General features: G+C 37.8%; 2 protein-coding genes across 2 annotated transcripts in view; both read left to right on the top strand.

Annotated features, from left to right (window-relative positions):
* Positions 1–22,865, top strand: LOC137495556 (A disintegrin and metalloproteinase with thrombospondin motifs 12-like). The gene is made up of 4 exons (XM_068221406.2): positions 1–316; positions 3,028–3,386; positions 19,740–19,914; positions 20,993–22,865. Exons 1-4 carry the CDS (start codon positions 205–207, stop codon positions 21,247–21,249), a joined length of 903 nt encoding a protein of 300 aa, XP_068077507.1. The 5' UTR covers positions 1–204; the 3' UTR covers positions 21,250–22,865.
* A 730-nt stretch (positions 22,866–23,595) lies between these two features.
* The window catches only part of adamts12 (ADAM metallopeptidase with thrombospondin type 1 motif, 12), a 55,812-nt gene continuing 53,725 nt past the window's right edge, over positions 23,596–25,682 (top strand). The window contains exon 1 of the mRNA XM_068221333.2: positions 23,596–23,674. The gene's annotated coding sequence lies outside the window, so the exon portion shown is untranslated. The remainder of the gene's footprint in view (positions 23,675–25,682) is intronic.

Raw genomic sequence — 25,682 nt, 5'->3', positions numbered from 1 at the left:
AGGACAGTCAGTCAGTCAGTCAGCCACAGCAATCTCTCCTCCCACTCCACATCATATTCCCCTCATTCTCCCTTCACTTTCTTTCTCCGTTTCTCTGACCCCAGATGTCTCCAGCTTTCACCAGAAACTCCCCTCAGGACTGACTTTAACCAGTTCTCCGGCGTCGGAGCGTTACTTGCTCTTCTCATTTCGCGTTGTAGAAACATGCCAAGTCGGGTCAGCGTTGCGATTTTGCGGTTCAATTGTGTTTTGTTTCTGGCTGCGAGCCACGTCAAGAGCTCTGAACCGGACTACCTCTTTCCAGACACAGAGCAAGGTTTGTATCTTCATGCAAAACTATCATACAGCATGTGTTTAGGCTGTTTTTAATCCTAATATGCCGCCAAGTGTTGCACTGCTGAGGCGAGCGGTCAGTTGCTGCAAAAGTCCAGGTTTCTGTTCTGCAGTCCTGAACTTGCACAATCTCGTTTTGTAAAATTACTTTTAACCCTTTAATGCAAGTATGAATATTGATCAATTACAAAATGCATGATTAAAATGTTTCTCGTTTGACTCAGTGTAACCATGTTAAGTCTCTGTTGAACTACAGGAATCTTTGTGCATCAACATCAGTCACTTTGAGTGTTTTATGTATGACATGAAAGAGGACAGTGATGTATAATTATGTGCAAGGATCAAAGGTGGTGGCTTGGAGCTAAAGTTAGTCTCTTAATTGTTAAAACAGCTTGAGTGGTGATAAATCTTGTGAATGAATGGATGAATTATATTTCATTCTGTCTTAGGAAAAGTACTGAAAGTATATAAAATATAATGACAGTTTTTTGTTGTTGTAGTGTTTCATGAACATTAGAATTTGCCTAATTGTAAGAAATATTTTCAAGATTTCTAAACATATTATCAAAGAATCTACATCAAATTATTACATTATTACATCACATTTTAATTATATAACATATTTGCTAACAAAGATAACACATTTAGCTTTTAGACTTTAACTATTTTTTTAACATTTCATATTATATAAGGCAACATTATTTAAGTTATTTTTTTACCCCAATCTTTTATCGCAAAAGTCGGGTTTTAGCTTTAAAAGTTTTCTCCATTGAGCAACACATGGAAATGTAAATATATCAAATAGTTTTGCCTTACATACTCACTCACTGGCCACTTTATTAGGTACACCCTACTAGCACCGGGGTTTTGTCTTCAGAGCTGCCTTAATCATTTGTGGCATAGATTCAACAAGGTACGGGAAATATTCCTCAGAGATTCTGCTCTATATTGACATGATAGCATCACGCAGTTGCTGCAGAGTTGTCGGCTGCACATCCATGACGCGAATCTCCCGTTCCACGATAACCCAAATGTGCTCTATTGGATTGAGATCTGGTGACTGTGGAGGCCATTTGAGTACAGTGAACTCATTGTCATGTTCAAGAAACCAGACTTAGATGATTCATGCTTTATGACATGGTGCGTTATCCTGCTGGATTACCCATCAGAAGATGGGGACACTGTGGTCATAAAGAGATGGACATGGTTAGCAACAATACTCAGGTAGGCTGTGGTGTTGACAAGATGCTCAACTGGTACTAATGTACCCAAAGCGTGGCAAGAAAATATCCCCCACACCATTACACCACCACCATCAGCCTGAACTGTTGATACAAGGCAGGATGGATCCATGCTTTCATGTTGTTGATGCCTAAATCTGAGCCGACCATCCGAATGTCGCAGCAGAAATGGAGACTCATCAGACCAGGCAATGCTTTTACAATCTTCCATTGTCCAGTTTTGGAGAGACTGTGTGAATTGTAGCCTCAGTTTCCTGTTCTTAGCTGACAGGAGTGGCAACCGGTGTGGTCTTCTTCTGCTGCCGCCTCAAGGTCGGACATGTTGTGTGTTCAGAGATGTTCTTCTGCAGACCTTGGTTGTAACGAGTGGCTATTTGACTTACTGTTGCCTTTAGTAGATCAGCCGTTTCTGAAATACTCAGACCAGTCCTTTTGGCACCAACAATCATGCCACGTTCTAAGTTCACCATTTTAATGCTCGTTTTGAACTGCAGCAGATTGTCTTGTCGGGGCTGTTTCTCAATTCCAAAAACGTAGAGAACGGATTTGCATTCTTGTGGAGACCCGTTCTTGCCAAGTTACCTCGGAAGAACAAACTCGGAAACTACGAGAATGTGTCTTGTGAGAAATGAGATTCTGCGTTCTTCCCTGGGTCTCCCAGATGGTAACATGATCTTCACATGTTTTTAGTAGAAACTATATTTAAACATTATAGCATTCAAACAACGATTTATTGTTTTTCCCCCTTTTCGCCATATATACAATGCATAAAGATCTTACAAACATACGTTGTACAATACAAATAAATGTTAAATTTTAATACAAATTTTAGCAAAAAAAAAAACTCCCTCAATGAGTTCATGTTTTCATTAAGATTTTCATTGTGAATGTTTTCTCGTTTAGGAAAACGTTTGAAATAAATACGTTAAATCTCTGAACTTTAATAATAAACGGGTATAAAATGTTGTGCTTCCCACCTCCTTTATTCAGCCACAATGACTTCTGGGACTTCTCGAGTAAGTTCGTTTCCTAAATCTGCATCGGTGCGTCCTTGATATCAAGAACACATCCAGGAATTTGAGTTTTGGAACTGAACTTTGGCAGTTGATGATGACGTTACATGAGAACACAAGAATGCAAGATTGCTCAAGAACGCATATTGAGAAACAACCTATGTCTACATGCCTTAATACATTGTGCTGCTGCCGTGTGATTGGCTGATTAGAAATTTGCATTTACGAGCAGTTGGACAGGTGTACCTAATTAAGTGGCCAATGAGAGTGTGTATGTATATATTTATATATATATAAATAAGCATATTTTGAAAAGTTACATTTAAAAATAAATATATATAACATTTTGCATTTATTAAATATATAGAAACAATAAAATGGATTTAAGTGAAAATATCTAATAGAAATCTAATAAAGAACTGTCTCGTTTTCATTTCTAGAGCACTTCGTCAAGCAGCACTCTGAGTTTTATGTGGATCATCCTGAAAAAGTAAATGGAGAAGGGAAGTTCATCTCTTATGCTTTATCACATCACTTCACCAGGCGGCGTCAGAAGAGAGACCTGAATTCAGCAGAGAGGCGAGTGTATTACAAACTCAACTACAGAGGTCGAGAGCTGACTCTTAATCTGACCACCAATGACAATCTGCTGTCCAACGAATTTATTGTGGAGAAACGCAACGGGAGTTTAGCAGAGAAGTGGCCACAATCATCTGATAGCGGTTCCTGCCATCTTATTGGCACAGTGACGGATGACAACGTACAAGCGACCGCCGCCATCAGCACCTGTGAGGGACTGGTGAGAAATAGCTGTACATATTTGTCACTTGTCTTGTGTTGATCTTGTAGTTAGTTTCTGTTATGAATTCACTTACTTGCAGTAGTGCAAATATTGTCATTGGATGATAAAGCCAGAGTCAGAATTGACCTTATTTACTTTTCCCAATGCTGCACATTCCTGGATGATTCATCACCAGGCATATTATTATACAGATAACTAGCCTAGAGCACCATCTGCTGTTAAAAACTAGCATAGAGTGCCACCTAAAAACTATCCCAGAGCAACATCGCTGTTAAAAACTAGCCTAGAGTGTTTTTTGCTGTTAAAAACCAGCCAAGAGTGCCGTCTGCTGCTAAAAATAGACCATTTATGCATCGAGTATTGCATACTTATAATAATCCAGCATTTTGGTCAAATTGATAAAGGCTCATTGTCACAAAGTTATCCTCACAATAACAGATGGGTGTACATCACTAATTCATGAAAGCCTTAGAAAGTTTTTACGAGTTCGCACTTACAGGTGATTGACGTAGTAATTTAGGCGTATTTTTTGGCTTGCTCTCTGGGGAGAGGACTTTGAGAACGAGAGGACACTCTAACTCGTGTTCTTCCCCTTGTCAGAAAGAGAGGGACAGTGAGAGGGCTCCAAGTGCTGTGTAGCCTGGCTTCAGAATTAGGCATGGGACGATAACCGTTTTCAAGGTTTACCTCGGTTTGTAAAATTCAAGGTTTTAAAACCGGCAAAATTATCTGCAATACCATTCCTAAGGTATGTGTCAGATATTTTATTACAGCATATCCAGCAGAAAAGATGAGCAGATGCCATTTTAAATTGTAATATAATCTGTTTTTGAAACAAATGAAGACGTCAGAAATCAATAGTTCATTTAGCCTGACATGTTTACTGCTCCAAAATATTATAAATGTTTCTCAAAATAAAATATATAAAGAGTTGTTGTTGAAGCGGATGCCCTTCCAGCCGCAACCCATCTCTGGGAAACATCCACACACACATTCACACACACACACTCATACACTACGGACAATTTAGCCTACCCAATTTCACCTGTACCGCATGTCTTTGGACTGTGGGGGAAACGGGAGCACCAGGAGGAAACCCACGTGAACGCAGGGAGAACATGCAAACTCCACACTGAAACGCCAACTGAGCAGAGGCTCGAACTAGCGACCCAGTGACCTTCTTGCTGTGAGGTGACAGCACTACTTACTGTGCCACTGCTTCACCCCATCCTTAAGGCTGATTTATACTTCTGTGTCAAACACCGGCGTATGCTACGGCGCTGACGCATAGCCCTTCGCCGTGGCCTTCGCTGACGTGCACCTCTCAAAAAATTTAACTACACGTCGCAACAACGTGTAGCGCAAGCTCTGTGATTGGTCGGCTTGGTAGCGCTGACGAGTCTGGGCGGGACCGAGAGCCGCGCGAATGGCGCAAACCCAATGTAGCGATTGTTTACAAGTGTGGAGTCCCGTGAAGGAGCTCCGGATGGAAAGTTTTGTTTTGTGTTTACCTCATAGTTAAAGTTGTTGCACGTCCGCCGGTTTCTGCCTCAAAATGAGCGAGTTTGAGCCACTTGTACATCCCGGAAGTGTTCAGGAAAAGCAAAAAAGCAGCGAAGAAACTCGACACAGAGGAACATTTACACCTCACTGCCAACTAGCGTTTCGGAAGTGTTAATGCAGACCAACAGAGACAGCGCGCAGAAGTATATATGCACAGCCACGCGCGTTGCCTGCGCCTGTACAGTTTACGCCGGTCACTTGACGCAGAAGTATAAATCAGGCTTTATAGTCATTAAAATAATTTATAAAAATAACTAGCTTAAAAATCTTGAATGACAATAATGATATGACGTTGTTCCGGAAACTTCATTCTTCTCCATTTTTCCATCTAATCTATGGTTGGTTTCTTTTGACCGACCCCTTTCATTTTAAAGAATATCACAACAGCGAACGCATCAAGTATAAAAGCCTCGTCCGTTTCATGAGATTAATTATTTTATAATTTATAGAATAAATTATTATATTATTTTTATTTTCAATTTTTGTTTAATAATTTAGATATTTTATAATAAAAAACTAATTTTATTTGTATGTTACTTCATTGTTTATGTTCGAGTCACTTTTATATTAATTTTTATTAATGAAATTAAATTGCCATTTTTAGCTTAATTTCAAATAAATTCAGTTTATTTCAATTAAAAAGACATCTTTAATATTTAGTTTTTGTCAAAAATGATTAACACTTTTGTTAACCTGGGGGCTTGGAAACGGAATAACTGCCAGTTTAGAGCAGCATTAACTATCCTGTAAGACTCTTGGCTCCGTGACCCTTGTCAAAGTTCTCTTTGGGAAAAAGGAGCACTGTTTAACCATTTTACACGACTCTAAATGGACATCTGTGGTCGGCGCCAGTGATGTAATGGTTAGTGCGTCGACACATGCACTCCAGTGTTTACGGCGACCTGAGTTCGATTCCGCCTCGCGGTCCTATGCCGATTCTTCCCTTCACTCTGCTCCCCATTCTTTCCTGTCAATTCTCTCTACTGTCCTGTCATGACTGTGTTTGTCCACCAAATGCCAATGTAGTTTGCCAGCAACCCCCAGCGAACTACAGTGGCTTAAGAACTACATTTCCATACATTCTTTCGCGCACACACCCGGTCTGTCATCTACACTGATTTACAACCACAGCTGTCTCCGTTCTCCGTTGATTACCTGGATTATATATTCAGTCATTCATTCTCTGTTTGTCAGTTGGTCGTTGTCGTCTTATTGGTGTGTGTTCCTGATCCTTGTTCTTGTATCTTGTTATAGTCTAGTTCGAGTTTAATCTGTCTTAGTTTCTTGTTTTGTTTGTTTGTTTGTTTGCTATTTTGTTACTTTGTACTTTGGAGATTTTTAGATTTTTGTCACTTTCACTGCACTATGCATCAATTAAACTGCACTTGGATTCTAATCCCGTTTTTGTTCCTGATTTGATCTGCATAACGTGACACTGTCCTATCTAATAAAGGTGAAAAACCCCTAAAAAAACAAATAAACATCTGTTTGTTTTCGCAGACTACATATAAAGGAGTTCATGTAATCTGGTAACAACATGCTTAGTGTAAATTAGCCTACTTTGTATACAGCTCCTAACCCTGAAATATTCTAAATCTGATGATAATATTTATGAAATAATACACCTAGAATGAAGCTGTGCAGGGAATTTATAATAATGTTCATTATTCGACAATAATTAACTGCAGAATGCTATTGACCAATCAGAATTAAGTGTTTTAAAGCAGCATATACAATACAATCCTGTTATTCGGAGTAAACGCTGATGAAAAGAGAGAAGAATAGGAACCAGGTCAGTGTGTCAGCACATAACGTGACTCATTCTGACTTGGCAAGTGAACAAGACGTTGCAAAGAGTGAAAAAAAGAGGACAAGCACGGTATCGGTTTGTTGCTGAAAGCACAGGAAAGAGTTCTGGACTTTAAAATGAGCTTTGATTTATTAGTTGCATGCATAATTTGTGTGCAGTAACTTGCACTAAAGGCTGAGTCTGTCATTGCCCGAGCTTGTAGTCTCTTGTAAGGTCACGTTTATGTCAGTCAGCCGTTCTCATGTTATCTTTCTCCTCAAACATTCTCCCTTAGTCTCAGCTGCACAGATTACATTCCATGAACTATTACACATTCACTATGTTTAAAGTATTAATGGGGAAAGCTGAAGGTAACAGACTGATAGTCCTCTAATATTGCTGTGCGGGATGTTGAGATGAGGTGACTTTGCATTTGACATTAACAAAGCCAGGATTCTCTGCCACCAAACAAAAATATAATGAGGTGATCAGCGCAGTGTGTTTATACAGTAAGCTGAAACCATGCTCAAATGTTTAAAACAATGTTATTGTGATTTGTGCAATGCATTTGGACTTGGGGCCTCAGCTAAAGGCTACACATGTACAACTTTGCTGCTATATGAACAGGGCAACAATGTAAGAAAATGAATGAATGAATAAATACTCAAGTATTCAGCTTAAAATGCAACTTAAATACTTCATTTTCTTTTCAGCTTATTACCTTTATTAATTTGGGGTCGCCACAGCGGAATCAACCACCAACTTATCCAGCATATGTTTTAAGCAGCGGATGCCTTTCCAGCTGCAACGTTTTACTGGGAAACACCCATACACTCTCATTCACCACTCTAAAAAATAACTTAAGAGGTCTGTTACCACTACATAGTTTAATACATTATTGTAACTTAAAAATTCTAAAATGCTGATTAGATTAAAACTTTTCAGTTGCCAGAATAATTACGTAAGTTAGTAATTTAAGTTTTCAAAACATAAAAATATTGATAATTACATCAATTTAAAAATGCAGGTAATTTAAAGGTAAATATATCTGCCAGTTGCTTTAAAACAATATTTAACTTGTAGCAACCCAAAGAAATGAGGTTACTAACTCACACTAATGGAGTTCTTTTGTATTTTTAAGTCCACACAATAATGTTTTTTGTTATTTTTTACACTGATAATATGGAATAGTACATGTTTTTGTTTTATAAAACAATGAAAACCTGTGGTTTAATACAAATAAAAAACTACTGAAAAACAAAAATGTTGTTGTTAAATGTACTTCTTACAAGCATGAACAGTAAATTTGAAAACAAACTAAAAATTTAGCAATTTCGGCTGCTTAATTTATTTGAGGTTCTAAATTTGAAAATGTGAATGTAATTAAGTGCATAACATTACACTGGATTTGTTTTCAATTTTAAAATAAAAAACTAGTTGAAACAATATTTTTGAGTGCTCAACTTTTAGATTTGAGGTTTTTGCTATGTAAAAATGCCTCTGATTGAAGAGGAAAAAATTTGGCTAACATAATAAAGTTTGTTGTCTGAACCTCATTTTGTTAGATTTTGTCGTAACTTCAGTATATTAATGCAAACTGTTGCCTTAAATTTTTTTGTTTTGTCTAAATAATATGTTTTAGAGTGTGCTGTCAATTTTAGCATACCCAATTCCCCTATAGCACGTCTTTGGACTGTGGGGGAAACCTGAGCACCCGGAGGAAACCCACGGGAAGAACATGCAAACTGCACACAGAAATGCCAACTGACCCATGCGAGGCTTGAACCAGCGACCTTATTGCCGTGAGGCGATCGTACTACCCACTGCGCCACCGTGTCGCTAATTTAAATACTTAATTCTGTTAATTAAGTTAATTAGGCAAGTTAGGTTAATTTGGCAGGTTGTTGGACAACAGGGGTTTATTAGTTCTGCCATTTAAAAAAAAAATCGTAATCTGGAAATTATTTGCAAAAAAATTCCAGCCAAACAAAAAGAAACGAGAAAAATATAATAGGAAATAATGTGAAATATTTTAATTTCTAGGGCAAAAAAATTTGCCACCAGCTGTAATTATTCATTCTAACAGGCCTCTCTACAAATTAAACTTGGATGGAGGAAGTTATTTGAGTGATGTGGTGCATTTTATTGCACAGTAAACTGATCTTTAAGGTTGTTTATTGTTTGGTTTACGGCCCTCGTGAAGAACACATTAGCACTGAACCCTGGTGACTCCATTCCTGTTTCAAATCAGTGCGATTACAAATGAACCCATCACTGAGCAACTCTGTGTTAGTCATTAGATCCATGCATTCTTCCTGTATGGTGCTGTACTACAGTTTCAAGTCTTTACATAAGCTGGAAGTCCTATATATCCTGTTTGAAGTCCAACCAAAAGCTGCAGGAACTCTTGGAAGGCCAGAAACGCACACATGGCTTCTGTGTTTAGCAGCTCAGCTTTTATTTTCTTAATGCCCCCTGACACCAAAGCTCACGTTTCTGCTGTGAGGAGCAGAAAGAAAGACAGGACTGGCCCACAAAGAACAACACAGTAAAAGCACAGGTTTTTACTGCTTCCAGTAAGAAAACAAAGACATTTTAAATTCTGAGATTTTAAAATAGAAATGACCTGACACAGATAGCATATGAATGTGGGCCGCTTTAGGCAGTTATGTGTCACTGGTGGTAGTTCTTCAGCCCAGACAAAATGAATGTGAGCCTGAAGTGGCCCACCTGTACAATGGCAAAAGGGGGCCAAAGATTCAAATAGATTTATGGGCCATTTAAGGCAAATATTTGGCACTTATAGCAAAATGTAATCTAAATGTGAGCCTAATGTGGCCCATGTGGAAAATGACCCGAAAGACAGGAAACAAATGTGGGCCACAGTTGGCAAAAAATTGCTACAGTCATTTAAGCGTAATCTAGGTATAAACCCAAAGTGGCTCTTGTGTAAGTGCAAATGTGGCCCAGTTATCTTAAAACATATGTGGGCCACTTTTGGCAAATATTCGGCATAGTAAGCTCTGGCTAATGTGGCTTTGAGCCTAAAGTTGCCCAGAGAAGATATGGCAAATGTGGCCCAGATCTGGCAAACAGGATTGGACCGCCCAAGTGCCATACTTCCATGTGCTATGTGGGCCAGATGTAAGTGTCAGTTGTGGGCCGGATTTAAGCCACATGAATTTTGCTAGCTGGGGATGCTCTTTGATGTGACTTGACAGATCGCTGTGTAATCGCAAAGGCTTTGTTTCTACCACAGAAAAACATCAGTTAAACAGCTTGTAAACAATTTGTCATAGAATTAGTCATAATCATTCGCCCTTGTGTGAATTTTTTTTCTTTTTAAATATTGAGAATATTTCTTATTCTTTTTTAAATATTTCAAACAAGCATGCTGGCTGGATAAAGGAAGTGATGTCTTACATTCAATTGGAAAAGATTAAATACGTGATTTGAGGCTCGAAACGCAAGTTGCTAGACAAATGGTCCCCCTTTATTAAATACTTCGAAGAACTCCCTGGCCTTTAGAAAAATGTATTTATTTTTATTTTATTTTCTCTTATATGTTATTTCTATATTATACTCTTTGGATGTTACCAAACTCCTCATGTCAAATAGAAGCACCTCTTTTGTATATTCCCTCTTTTGGATGTTGCCAAGCCTCTCAGGTGAAATGACAACATATGGACTGAACAAATATGGTACACTCTGTTTTCTCACTGTCAACTCAGGAACTCTGGAATGATGTGTATATTTGTGTGTATGTATGTGTATGTGTGTATGTATGTATAAATATATATATATATATATATATATATATATATATATATATATATATATATATATATATATATATATATAATTTTTTTTCTTTTCTCTCAACGCCGTGGTTTTGGTAGGGTAGGGGTATTGTAATGCTTTAAACTGTAAATGCAAAAACTCAATAAATAAATATTATTTTTATATTATCGAGTAAACTCAAAATGTTTATGTGACTATTTACTCGTGAATAGCACAATTTATTCGCGTGTGCCACGTCTTGTGTAAACACAGCATAATACATCATGTTTGAAATATATAAAAATTATATATATATATATATATATATATATATATATATATATATATATATATATATATATAAATATTTATTTATTGAGTTTTTGCATTTACAGTTTAAAGCATTACAATACCCCTACCCTACCAAAACCACGGCGTTGAGAGAAAAGAAAAAAAATTATATATATATATATATATATATATATATATATATATATATAAATATAATTTTTATATATTTCAAACATGATGTATTATGCTGTGTTTACACAAGACGTGGCACGCGCGAATAAATTGTGCTATTCACGAGTAAATAGTCACGTAAACATTTTGAGTTTACTCGCTTCATTCGCACATCAAATTCGCTTCTTTCACATGTGAAATTCACTTCACAATAGACGCAGATTTGCATCATGGGCAGGGCTTCTGTCTTCCCGGTGACTCTAGTTATATGCTAAATGGCTAGCATTGATTTTATTGAGCGAGTAGCTGTGTTTATGTGCTTTAGGGAGGCTGAAAAACAGTGTAGATTCATTCTGTGAATGGGCGTGTATGTGTGTTTCGCAGTGATGAGTTGCAGCTGGAAGGGCATCCGCTGCATAAAACATATGCTGGATCAGTTGGCTGTTCATTCCGCTGTGGCGACCCCAGAATAATATAGGGACTAAGCCGAAAAGAAATTTAATGAATGAGTTAAACTTTACCATAAATCTACAAGCTCCTGGTCAACAATAGATCCATCGATGAGATTATTGCAGATGCACACTTTGCAATATAAATGCTGAAACTATATATAGTGTCACGCTATACCCATATCACAGTTGTGTTGCAGTGGTTAGTATTGTTTAGACTCTGGGGATGTTCAACTCGTCTGAGTCAATATTATGACTGCGTCTTCGGCCCCCTGGAGAAATCATGGTGAATCCCTCTGTCTCTCTGTGAATCCCAGTGTCTGTTTTGTGTTACGCGCAGCCCAGTTTCGAAACATTTGGAATGTTTTTCTGGTCACGGTTTATTTAGTTTGAACTGAATACACACACCTGTTTTTGGCCGCTGGGACTGACTCATTGAGCTGGGCGGTGAACGAGTGCATGTGCATCTTGAGAGTCATTCTCATTCCCATAAAGCTGGGATTTCACTACATTTCCGAACAAAAAAAACATAACAAAACATAGTGATAAGGGAAAAACTGCACGTTTCAGTGAATTTGAATGTAAATTGACCTCTGTTTTCATATACTACACTGTAAAAAATATTTGTCAATTAGCAGATTAGGCCCGTAGCCCGCATGGTGAATGAGGTGGTTCTTTTTTGTTCTCAAAAAGTGGAACTTTTTGCAGTTATTTACTTCATTTTCTATTTAATTATGGGGTTTAAATAATTTTAGGGATGTCCCAATCAGGTTTTTTTGCCCATGAGTCCGAGTCATTTGATTTTGAGCATCTACCGATACCGAAACCCGATTTGATACTTCTATAATACATAAAAAAAGAATAAGGAAGAGCAAAGAAACAGATCCTGGACGTTCCTGACCTTATTTTAACATTCAACAACTCTTTTTGCACTTCTGTGAGGTGGATTGAACAATCAAGTAATAATTAACATAAATTCTTCACTTTTGGACTTTAGTGCAACAGTAAATACAAAATAAATCTAATGTAAAAACAAATAGTCTCTCAACTTAAAATACCCGGCAGGCAATCCCAAGTTTACACATCTCACAGTTTGCTATGGCAATGTTGTGGTCATCAACTTTATAATACCTCCAGACCGCAGACATATTCGCGATTTCCGCTTCAAGCTGCTTCCGTGTTCTACTTTAACGGCATTTAACCAGTGGCAACTCTGCAACAAAGTGATGTCATGCCGCATTCTTTGCTGTTTCTGTGTGAAGTTAAGAAAACTCTGTGCCACTGCATAACTATACATGTGTTTAAAATAATGAGAATATATATATATGTATGTATGTATGTATGTATATATATATATATATATATATATATATATATATATATATATATATATATATATATATATGTGTGTGTATGTATATATTTATATATATATGTATGTATATATTTATATAGTTATATATTTATATATATATATGTATATTTATATATATGTATATAGCCAGACATGGCTTGAATGAAGCCATGTGATTGGGCCCAATTTCCGATCACGTGATTGGATCTGGACATCCCTAAATCATTTTGTGACTAAGCACTATGTTTTTGTTGGATTAGCTTGTCGAATGGTCATCATATTGAAGGGTCACTTGAAGATTGCCAAAAATCTAATTCATTTTAATAAACTATTAGAAATACCATATTTTATCCATAAAATACAGAAGAAAAAAATAGTAGTTAACATACCCATTTAAACAACATGCAAATAAAAAGCCATCAGCCTTTTGATTTTATTTAATTTTTTACATTTTTTTACAAGTATTAATTTAATTTAATTTAATTTAATTTATTAAATTAAATTTAATTAAATTTTATTAAATTTTATTTAATTTTATTTAATTTTATTTAATTTAATAATTTTTATTTTTTAATTTTATTTTTTTTATTTTCTTGCGACCCCTTGGGTGATTACATTATATTTAAGACTCCACAGCTGCACATTTTATAGCACCAGGTTTTACTTTGACACCTTTATGGCACTCACATATAATCTGAGTGGTCAATCAGAATTTTGCCATTTGAATATTGAAAAATTAAAACATAAAAATAATAATAATAATGTGGAGCTTGACAATTTTTCTAGCCTCTCTTGTAAAAAAAGTACATTTGAAAATGTGTGAATAACAACAATAGCCAAATTAGTATTAAAATGAACTTTAATATGGGCTGCTTTTGGTAAAATGTAATATGTTGTAAAATGTATTCCTTATTTAACAACAATGGGGATTTTTTTTGGGTTGCAGCTGGAAGGCTATCCGCTGTGTAAAACATATACTGGAATAGTTGTCAGTTCATTCCACTTTGGCGACCCCTGATGAATAAAGGTCCTAAGCCGAAGGAAAATGAAAGAATGAATGAATCTAAATCAGATATAAATAATATTTCACAATAATACTATTTTTACTTGTTTCGTAAAATTAATTCAGCGTTACATATGAGACTTTGTTTAAGGATATAAAGTTGAACTGACCCCAAATTGTGCAATGTAAGTGCAAGGACAATGATCTTGAATGAAACAAACAGAACTGATTAAAAGGGATAGTTCACCCAATTAAAATTGTCTCATAATTTACACTCTCTTAACTTTTCAACATGTTTGAGTTTCTTTCTTCTATTAACAAAAGATGACTTTTTTTTAAAGAAAGAAAACCTGTAACCATTGACTTTTATAGTAGGAAAAACAAATTCTATGGATGTTATTGAGTATAGGTTTTCAGCCTTCTTCAAACTATCTCCCTTGTGTTCAACAGAAGAAAGAAACTCATACAGGTTTAAAAATACCTGAGGGTGAGTGAACAGTGAGTGCATTTTTAATTTTCATACTTGCTGCATGGATGTGTAGCATTTAATAAAAACACGTATGGCACCATGTTTTAGAGTAATGGATAATTATTGGCACATTTTAATTTTCAGCGCATTGAATGTATTATAATATGATCGGTTTGTGTTTTAGCATGAGCATGTGTTGTATTAGTTAATCCCAAAGCCCCTGCAGAGTGGAGAAAATGCCATGACTGGCAAGAACTTGCAGGCAAAATGAACAAACAGCGCAAATATGAGAGAGAAAATACCTTCCCTGCTTATAGCTGAATTCCAGATAGTAATGAGACGTGACATCTGAAGTGTTATTATAATACATAACTACTTTAAATGATCTGAACAAACCCTTATCCCTCAGTATAAAACATGTCCCACACTTTTCTTTGCTATGGATTAGGACTTACAATAAATAGAATTGGGATGCTAAAAGTTGCATTTTTCAACTGGCGGATGATAAAACAGATTTAAGACCCTATCACATAAAAAGATGATAAAGACATATTAATGTCTCCAACGATAGCTAAAATGAGAAAAGTAAAGCGGAGTCTACAGTAGGGCTACTAATAGATTTTTCCAGTTCCAATACTGGAAAAATATGCAATGTTGTTGAGGATTGCGATGTTGATATTTCATACTATATAAGATTTCCCTAGAAAATGTCTATTTTTTTATGTGTTTTAGATTTCTTATTAATGTATTGATATTTAAAAGCCCTGATATTTTTTCAAATCTAATTATCTCTAATTAAAAAAAAAAAACTGTGTCAAGGTGCAAACATTAATGCTGTGTTCACACCAGATGCGGATAAATCGTGCTATTCACGCATAAATAGCCACGTAAACATTTGAGTTTACTCGCTTCATTTGTGCATCAAATCCGCTTCCTTAGCGTGTCAAATTCATTTCAGAACAGACACGGATCCGCGCGATGGGCAGGGCTTCTGTCTGTCTGGTGACTCTAGCTTCGTTGCTAAATGGCTAACATAGATTTTATTAAGAAAATAGCAGTTTTTCAGCCTTCATAAAGCACATTAACACTGTCAATTCGGAGCAGTGTCCACTAGATCCTTTCAGAGGTGCATCCAGCTCTGTGAGCTCATAAACTCCTCTAGAAACTCACCCTGGATGACAAGCTTTCTCCGGTGCTTCTGACTGAGCCGAGCCCAGTTTGATGAATTGTTGTCAGTGTTGGCTGGACAGGCACTACGTCACAACCACGCCCCCACAAGAGCAAACTCCTGATTGGTTAACGAGATTGATTGGTGATTTGGGCGTATCGCACCGCAGGATGTCTATTTGAGGATTTGCATTGACTTAACATGTAAATCACTCTCGATTGACGCTTCTTCTGCGTCTGGTGTGAACACACCAACATTAAGGGTATCATACTCCTGGCGCAATACGGAGCAAGACGTGTATGGCATGATTTGTTGCTGTTTCCAGACCAACGCATCATTTGTTTTCACGTTTTGCGCCACGTTGTTTAAATAGCAAATCTATTTGCACCACTTTGTGGACTCATTGGTGTGCTGGTCTATAAAGGAGGTGTGTTAAGGCGCATTGTTTGCGCGTTGCTATTTTAAATAGCTGAAATAGACAGCGGCATTGACCAACTAAAAGCTGCTCTAAAGTCCAGCGCATAGCACGTTAGTTATGCGCCTATGTGGGTCCACACTTGCACATTGCTTAATACACACAGGATGTACAGCAATACACAAATATCTTTACATATGAAAACAATTAAAGGAGTAAAATGTTACAAAAATTATTTTTTTCTACGTAAATATAAAAACTACTGCCTTCATGTCTTCATCATGTCAGGGGGCTTTTTTTCAGTTTATTCATGACAGTTTGCTTTTGTATGTTATTATTATTATTATTATTGTTTATTATATGCATATTTATATTTGTTTTAACAAGTACAAGTTTAGATTTGTCCAAAGAGTAAAAAATAAAGAGGCTGAATGGAGGAGGCTCGTTCTTTATCCTCGCGCTGCAGATAGTCAGTCTAACTCTGTTTAACTAACTTTTTTCTCGTTAGTGAAGCGTACCATGCACCAGCGTCTTTTTACATCATTATAATAGCAAAAGTGGATTCGGACACGCCCTTAATGCTTTTGTGCCATGCTCTTCAGACTTCGCGCTTACATGTAGATCATTAAATTAGAGCCGTTAGTCTTTAGAACACCATGAATAAGAGAAAAAACCTCAGCAGATATCCTGACTCTGATTAAGCATTGTCCTTTTCTTCACTTGGCTCGACTCCCACCATTAGCGTTTATTTCTGTCATTTCTACTAGCATATGAATAGCAAAACACTCTTAACCAATCAAAATCCATAACGTTAACCACTTAAACTCTGTGACGTCATCGACTTCGCTTTCAGATTTAAAGGGCTAGCGTTGCACCAGACCCCCGTAAGTGGTGTCGTTTAAAAGTGTAGAATCTATATTTTATGCACATATGCATCACTTTGGTTTTTATTCTACTGTATAAAAGTTATTTACACTTAAATACACAGTATTTTGGATTCCCGAGCTGGGTATTTTACATTGGTTCATTTTTATATTTTATCATATGACACATGTACAAGTTATAGCTCAAATAAAAGCTCTTGCCGGTGCTAATACGGTGCTAGCATTCTTTTTACTGAATTATATTCATATGCCAAACAGTTGTCGAATGAATCGCCGTGTTTCCATGGCGCAGAAATGTAAACAATACATTCATGATCAATAAGCAGCCCCAGATAGCACAGACAGCTGTCATCTCTCACCTTATGCTGTGCGCTTCAGGGCCATTCTCCTCTGTTTTTGAGGTGATGTGCATAAGTAATCCTTTTATATGTCTGATGTGGCCCAAACACAGTGAATTATGTTTGATCAAACAAAAGAATAGTGAAATATGTGAACAAGGATTGGTCTCTGTGGCTTGTATAGCACCTCTCATCAGTTGGAATGCAATAACTTTTGCATAGATTATGGTAGAGACCTTTTTCTTTTTTCCTATGATTACAGACAAGTGCAGGAACCACCAAAATTAATTACAGCACGCTAGACCACACAGAACCTAAAAGGTACACTTTCAAATTTGAGTTTATAAAAAAAATACAAAAAGCGCCTCTTTTTTCAGGTGTTTATTATAACACAGACGACATATACAGTTATTTTAAACACTTTCAATAGTGTTTTATGGAAATTCAAACAGTTTCCTTTAAAATGATACCAAATTTTTGCATTTACACCTCTGCATGTGGATTTGGGAAGATTTTAAATTTGGGTAGGCAAAATCCAGGCAGAAATCCCCAAATAGCAGCAGAGTTTAAGTGGTTAACGTTCTTGAGCATTTAAAGCGGCAAAAACCTAAACCTAAAAAACCTAAATTGGCCGTTGTGTATGTGTGTGAATGAGTGTGTATGGATGTTTCCCAGTACTGGGTTGCAGCTGGAAGGTCCTGTCGCTGTGTAAAACATATGCTAGATAAGTTTATTCATTCCGCCCTGAGGAATAAAGGGACTAAGCCGAAGGAAAATGAATTGATGAATACATTGTTTTATAGTTGAATATATCTTTAAAATATAATGTATTCACAGGATGTCAAAGCTGAATTTTCAGCACCATTACTTCAGTCTTTAGTGTCACATAATCTTTAAGAAATCTTTTTTTAAATGCTGGTTAGTGCTTTTTATTTTATAGAAAGTGTTATGTATTTGTTTCTTACTTTCTTTGATGAATAAAAACAGTATTTTTTGATGCAGAAATCATTTAATAATAATGCTAATAAATATATATTTTTTATACAGCACCTTTAAAAGTAGACACTTTACAGACATAGTGTGTGAATAAGGCTGCATTTACAATGCAGATCTTGATGGTCAATTCCGATTTTGTGACTGTATCCAATTGGTTTGATGACCTGCTCACATCATCTTTTAAAAGTGACTCGTATCCATTCATCTGCATTTTCACAGCACACAGCAAAGGCGCAATGACCAGGAAAAAAAGAGTGGGCGCTGACTAACAGCTGATAATTAAAGAGTGCTCTTTTCTCTATTGCTATATGTAATCTGTTCGCAGCTTTTGACAAGCTGTTTTACTCTAGTTTAGGTTCTCATTTGTCCATCTTCTTTTGATGTATAGGCTTTTTTAAACCTTTAGGCATCTTAATGTAATGTCCATGGCATGATTTATGCACGTGATGTAGCTATGCACTAGTTTTATATTAGTTTATTGGTTACGTGGCGGACATTGCGCTCTCTCACTCTCGTCATCATGCTTAAATACCTGTGCTATATAAAAATATAAAAGCTGTTTAAGTCATCGTGGATGAGATTTAAGGTTTGGGACTCTGCTGAAGTCTGTTCTGAAGTGAAAGTGTCAGACTTGACAGCATTCGCTATGGTTTTAATGACGCGCGTGGACAGGTAAAAATCCGATCTACCTGCTTACACTGCAGACACATTGACACAGATCCGATTCATATCGGATAAATTTCCACATATGAACAAGGCCTGAATCTGATTTGAGTTAATGGGAACCCATGTGATTTGTTCCTGCTTACACATACATGGGCCATGAGATCTGTGCCTCATGGGAGAAAAAATCTGAATTGAATCACTTGAACAGTGCAGTGTAAATGCGGCCTAAGTGTGTGTGGATGTTTCCCAGTGATGGGTTTCAGTTGGAAGGGCATCCACTGCGTAAAACATATGCTGGATAAGTTGACGGTTCATTCCGCTGTGGTGACCCTGAATTAATAAAAGGACTAAGCTGAAAAGAGAATAAATAAATAAAGGATAATAATAATATAAAAAATACAGTGTAAAAATAATAATATACAAAAATTGTTTACATTACATTGTAAATCCTTTAGCTGCACTTTTCATTATTCAATTCAAATCAATTCAGCTTTATTTGTATAGCGCTTTTACAATGTAGATTGTGTCAAAGCAGCTTCACATAAATGGTCATAGTAACTGGATCTGGGTAGTTCAGTTTTTAGGTTCAGTTCAGTTTAGCTTTTAAGTTCAGTTCAGTTTAGCTCAGTTTAGTTTTTAAGTTCAGTTCAGTTTAGCTCAGTTCAGTGTGGTTTGATGTCATTACTGAGAGTCCAAACACTGAAGAGCAAATTCATCGATAAGTAGCTTTTCAGATCCTGAACTATGCAAGCCAGTGGCGACAGCGGAGAGGGAAAAAAAACTTCACCAATAGGAGAGTGAAGAAAAAAAACCTTGAGAGAACCAGATTCAGTTCGGCACGACCATTTTAATTTCTCCGCTGGCCAAAAGTCTTTTGCAGAGCTGCAGTGGAGGCTGGAAGCTGGCCTCAGCGAAGACTAGTCTGACCCTGAATCGTCACTGGAATCAGTCTCATGCGTCCTTGATGAATAAATGTGTCATTATTCTTATGCCAGACTATTTTTGTTCTCCTAGAGAGGGCTGTTAAATTTACCAGAGGGGCCATTATTGATCGAGCCGGTCCGTGGACGCAGCCCAAACCTCACTCATCCACAACACCCGCATGTTCTCTACCAGAGCTCAACCTGGAGCAGATTCAGACAGAGACGCAGCATAGACGCACACCAACAGAGTCCCTGTGGGGTCAAAGGTCAGACCAACAGCAAATATATTTATGATAATGGCTGTGTGTAGGCGTAGGTTTCCTCCAGGTGCTCTTCCACAGTACAAAGACAAGCGCTATACTCAACCCAAGCTCATTCTGAAAACGTAGTCCCGCGGACATTTCTGAAGTACGTACGTACGGCCGCGTTTATTTTTTTTAAGCGAACGCTGCGGGGCGGTGTGACGCCGTTCCCTTTCGCGCTTGCCGGCCGACCGCTTACCTTCTTGTGGAGGGCTTCCCCGCTGCAACCCGTTTGTCCACTCAGCTCATCGTGTACGTCGGCAGGCTCGAGATGCAGAGAGGAGTCGACCACGGCGACCGGTTTCGAGTCCGGGGAAGAGCGGTTCCAGCAATCAGGTAAGACAAAAACAGAATCCCAAACATTAAGTGAACGAACTTCGTGACAGGCTGAGAACGCGGTGAAATCCGAAAGCGCGGTAGAAAAAAAAAATCGGGGCTTTAGTAATCTGTTGCTCGGGTTTAGGGAAGCGAGCGGGCGGGCGGGTCGATCGGTAAGATTGGTTGGGTTCGGGGAAGGAGGAGGGCGGGTCGCCCGATTGGCCGGTCGTGCAGTCAATCATCCGGTCAGTCGGACAGCGGCCTCCGGCGGGAGAACAGCGCGGGCGCGAACCGCACTCGCGAGAGGCGTCTGAGATGCGAAAAAGCACACAACAGCGGCCTCTCGCGGATTCGCGAAAACTAAAACTGCAGCCGTACGTACCCGCCGGGACATATTCCGTGGTCTACGTTTCCACAATGAGCCTGGGTTGGCTATACTGTAGGTGAATTGAATAAACTAAATTGGCCGTTGTGTATTTGTGTTAATGAGTGTGTATAGATGTTTCCCAGTACTTGGTTGCAGCTGAAAGGACATCCGCTGTGTAAAACATATCCTGGATAAGTTGGCGGTTCATTCCGCTGTGGTGACCCTTGATGAATAAAGAGACTAAGCTGAAGGAAAATGAATGAATTATGACAGTGTCTGAACTCTCAAGTAGGTACTACATAATAAAATAATCACCACTGTGGAGCATGAGCAAAAAGTGTGTGTGTGTTTGTGCAGATAGTTCCGGATATTTCCAACAGGTGGAGCAGGATCGGGAGCTCTGGGAGCGAGAGAGTGTGGACCGGAATCACCGTCCAGATCCGGAGCGGCCCCGGAGGATCTCCCCCCGCTCCATCAGCAGAGAGCGCTGGGTGGAGACCATGGTGGTGGGCGACTCCAAACTCGTGGACTACCATGGAAGTGGGAGCGTTGAGTCCTACATCTTTACCATCATGAACATGGAAAGTGAACTTTCATTGTGTCAAAATGATTAGCCCTAATTTAGTCTAAAATTAGCCCAAAATCGATTAGCTGCTGTAAATTTGTAACTCTTCTTAATTTTAAATCGTTCTCTCTCAATCGATGATTAATTGTGCGTTCACAGCAGATGCGGATGAAGCGTCAAGGACGAGTGATTTACATGTAGAGTCAATGCAAAGACCCAAATAGACATCCTGTGGCGCTATTCGCGCAAATGAGGCTGAGAATATGACGCAATTCACACGAATTGAGCGTTTTGCTCATTTGAGGCGTTTAGCACGCTAGTCATGCGATTCTCTCAAGTTTGAAAATCTGAACTCTAGCTGACATTTTCGCCCAGTTAACTTTGCTCAGTTAGCTTGCTCTTGTAGTGGCGTGATTATGACATAGAGCATGCAGCTGGTGTCCCGAGGGAACATCCTACAGCCGACATCGGACCACAGTTAATCAAACTGACCTCGGCTCAGTCGGAAGCACTGCTGAAAGCTTCCTTCATCCAGGTTTAGTTTCTGGAGGAGTTGATGAACTCACAGAGCTGGGTGCACCTCTGAAAGGATCTGGTGGACTCCCTAAAGCACATAAAGCACAGCTACTCAATAAAATAATTGTTAGCCATTTAGCAACGAAACTAGATTCACCGGGCATGCAGAAGCCTTGTCTATGATGTGAATTTCACACACAAATGAAGCAAATTTGACGTTTGAATGAAGCAGGTAAACTCAAAATGTTTACGCAATTTATTCACCCATGCCGCGTCTGGTGTGAAAGCCCCATGACAGTGCAAAGGTGTTATTTTTCACAGTATTTCCATTATAGTTTTCTTCTGGGCAAAGTCAAATGTTGTTGTTTTTTAGTTTGGCTGAAAAAATAATGTAAAAACTGCTTAGGTCAATATTATTAGCCCCTTTAAAGTGGACCTATTATGCAAAAATCACTTTAACAAAGTGATGCAAATGCTAAAGGCAAGGACCCAGCAACTGTGTCTTTTGTTTCTGGGTGATACATTCAAGCTGTCCAGGGGTGCGTTTCTGAAAACCATTGTTAGCTTACTAAGAACGCAATTTGTGTCATTACAAACATTGTTCGTTGATTTGCCGTTTCAAATCCATCGTTCCAACGAACATTCGCATATTGCATCGCAAACTTGTGCATTTGCAACTACATCTTTGGAGCTGTAGCTAGAAACATAGTTCCTGGTTGTGTTCTTTTTCCAGTTTTCCCCCCTATGCCCTATTTATTTGGCACATTCTAACATTTAAACTTGGAATGATTTAAAAAAAAAACATTAAGGTCATCTCTCTAAGGTGTAATTTGCTTTTAAAGTATTTTTACAGTTCAGTTTTAGCAATCTTCATGTTTACAGTTGCGCTCCCTTCGCAGTGCACTTTGAAAACATTGATGCCATTTTGAACACAACCATGGCTCATGGCGAAAGCTATAGGTGACCTATTATTTAAAAGCGGAATTTATGTTATGTCTCCAAATCTTGTGAAAACAAAAAACATAGCATACGTTAATGCTTTTAATTTATAGGTTATTTATTAGGTATCTGTACTGTATATGACATGTGCCTGCTGGTTAGAAAATTTCTGCAGTGGTTTGCATGTGTCAAATTATAAAAGTAGACTTTAAAAAAATTTAATAAATAAATAAACAATATCCTACTTAATAATAACAATCATCATCATTAGTATTATTAATATTAAAGTAGGATTTCTTTCATTTGCTAAAAAATAATAAATGTTAAATTTCATTTCTTAATAAATTGCCTCATTATATATTTATTTATATGATTTATATATGATATAAGCTTAGCTTTTGTAAGTGATTTTATGTTAATTTAGAATAGACTATGGAATGTTCTTAATAGTATTTGTAAAGGAAAAACACAAGGCCTATATGTGCCGTTTACATATTTCAATTAATATGGAAAGCGAGCGGATGTTTTTACCAAAAATAATATTGTATTTTAATTTAAATGTGTGCGCGTGTAAAACAATATAATTTGCACAAAGAAATTCTGGGTTATTTTCTAAAGAAGTAGTTACTCCACCTCATTTAGAGCGTCATTATATTTTACAGTTATAACTAATGTAGTTCAAGCGATGGTTCTGCAACAGAGAAACTACGGTTTTGGGAAACACGCGTCAATACATCATTCTTTTTCCCAAACGATGCATCGTACGATGATAGTTCAGCCTCGAGTTACGTCATTGTTTGGGAAACGCACCCTAAGGCAGGTGACTAATTGGAAACTGTTTAAAAAAAAGAATACAGATTTCACTAATAATAAGAGGGCTAATAATGTTGTCTTCAACTGTATCTCTGACTTTGATTTTGTATCACCTTTTGTAGGTGGCTGGAATTTTTCATGACGCCAGCATCGGTAATGCTATTCATATAGTACTGGTGCGACTCATTCTGCTTCATGGAGAGGAGGTACATGTAAATCGAGGCTTAAAGGAGCAGTCTACTTTTTTTTTTTAAACAGGCTGACACGGACATCTGAGTTTTACCATTTTTGAATCCATTCAGCCGATCTCGGTTTAGCAGGAACATTTTAACTTAGCTTAGCATCAATCCTTGAATCATTGAGACAAGCACAATGATTTTACGCAGTGCTGTGACCTAGCTTGGGATCATTTTCAGGTGCTGCTAAATATCATTGCGGCTGCTGTAGCCATAGTATTACAGCAAAATTCCTTGATTATTACACTGGAATGAGAGCGAATATGTCCGCATAGAAAATAGCAACTTTCCATTTTCCGCTGGTACACATGGTCATTAGTATATAATGTAATTACAGAATAGTTTATTTTTTTATATTTTTGATGCTAATAGTCTAATCAAGTGTTCAAGTGCCGGCAGCTAGCTCTCTGCAACTCTCACATGGTCGCCCACTGAAGCTAAGCAGGGCTGCGCCCGGTCAGTACCTGGATGGGAGACCACATGGGAAAGCTTGGTTGCTGCCGGAAGTGGTGTTAGTGAGGCCAGCAGGGGGCGCCCAACCTGCGGTCTGTGTGGGTCCTAATGCCCCAGTATAGTGACGGGGACGCTATACTGCTCAATGAGCGCCGTCTTTCGGATGAGACGTTAAACTGAGGTCCTGACTCTCTGTGGTCGTTAAAAATCCCTGGATGTCCTTCGAAAAGAGTAGGGGTTTAACCCCGGCATCCTGGCCAAATCTGCCCACTGGCCTTTGTCCATCATGGCCTCCTAACCATCCCCATATTCAATTGGCTGCATCACTGTCTCCTCTCCACCAATCAGCTGGTGTGTGGTGTGCGGTCTGGCACAAAATGGCTGCCGTCGCGTCATCCAGATGGATGCTGCACACTGGTGGTAGATGAGGAGATTCCCCCCACTGTGTAAAGCGCTTTGAGTGCCCAGAAAAGCGCTATATAAATGTAAGGAATTATTATTATTATTATTATTAAGTGGGTTGGAGGCTCTTATGTCTTGCCTGTCGGATGTGAAAGCCTGGTTGTCTTTAAACTTTTTAGATTTTAATGAGAGTAAAACTGAAATAATTTTGTTCGGCTCGTCAAATTCTTCTAGGACACCACCAGTAAATCTTGGTAATTCAAGTTTTTCTGTAAAGCCTTTGGTAAAAAAAGAGATTTGATGAGTAGATTAACGCAGTGCTCAAATCCTGCTTTTTTCAGCTTCAACTTTTAAAAACAGTCAAACCTATTTTATCTAGAAAAAATTTCGATAATAATTCATGCCTTCATTACTTCTAGATTGGACTATTGTAATACACTATATTTTGGGATCAGTCAGACAACTCTATCCCGCCTATTAGTTTAAAATGCTGCTGCAAGGCTTTTAACCAGTACCAAAAAATATGACCACATCACACCAGTCTTACGCTCTTTGCACTGGTTGCCTGTGCACTATCCTGTTACTCTTTCTTCTCCTGGTTTTTAAATGACTAAATGGCCTGGCTCCTTCCTACCTGTCAGACCTGTTGACTGAACATCAGCCTGGTCAGTCTCTTCGGTCATCTAACCAGAGGCTATTATACATCCCAAAGTCGAGGCTGAAATGCAGGGGTGACCGGGCTTTCGCAGTAGCTGGTCCTACCTTGTGGAATGCTCTGCCTCTCTGTATTAGCTCTAGATCATCTCTGTCTGTTTTTAAATCTAGGTTGAAATTTTACCTTTTTGATTTGTCATTTTATTAGTGAGAATTGTTTGTTTTAGCTATAATGTTATACTTGTTCTTTGTGATTTATATTGTTTAGCACATTGGTAAACCTTTGGTTGTGTTTAATAGTGCTATATAAATAAAACTGACTTTGACATTAGTCTGATTTATTGATCTATGCTAAGCTAAGCTAAAAGTTCTCCTTCCAGACCCAAAGATTAGCTGAATGGATTAAAAAATGGTAAAAACTTGCACATATTTTAAAAGATTTGGGATTTCTTCCTTCATTTTTTAAATT

The sequence above is a fragment of the Danio rerio genome, chromosome 5 (assembly GCF_049306965.1).
Source record: "Danio rerio strain Tuebingen ecotype United States chromosome 5, GRCz12tu, whole genome shotgun sequence".
Classification (NCBI taxonomy): Eukaryota; Metazoa; Chordata; class Actinopteri; order Cypriniformes; family Danionidae; genus Danio; species Danio rerio.
The sequence above is the reverse complement of the archived record's forward strand: the minus strand, read 5'-3'. Positions and strand labels throughout refer to the sequence as shown.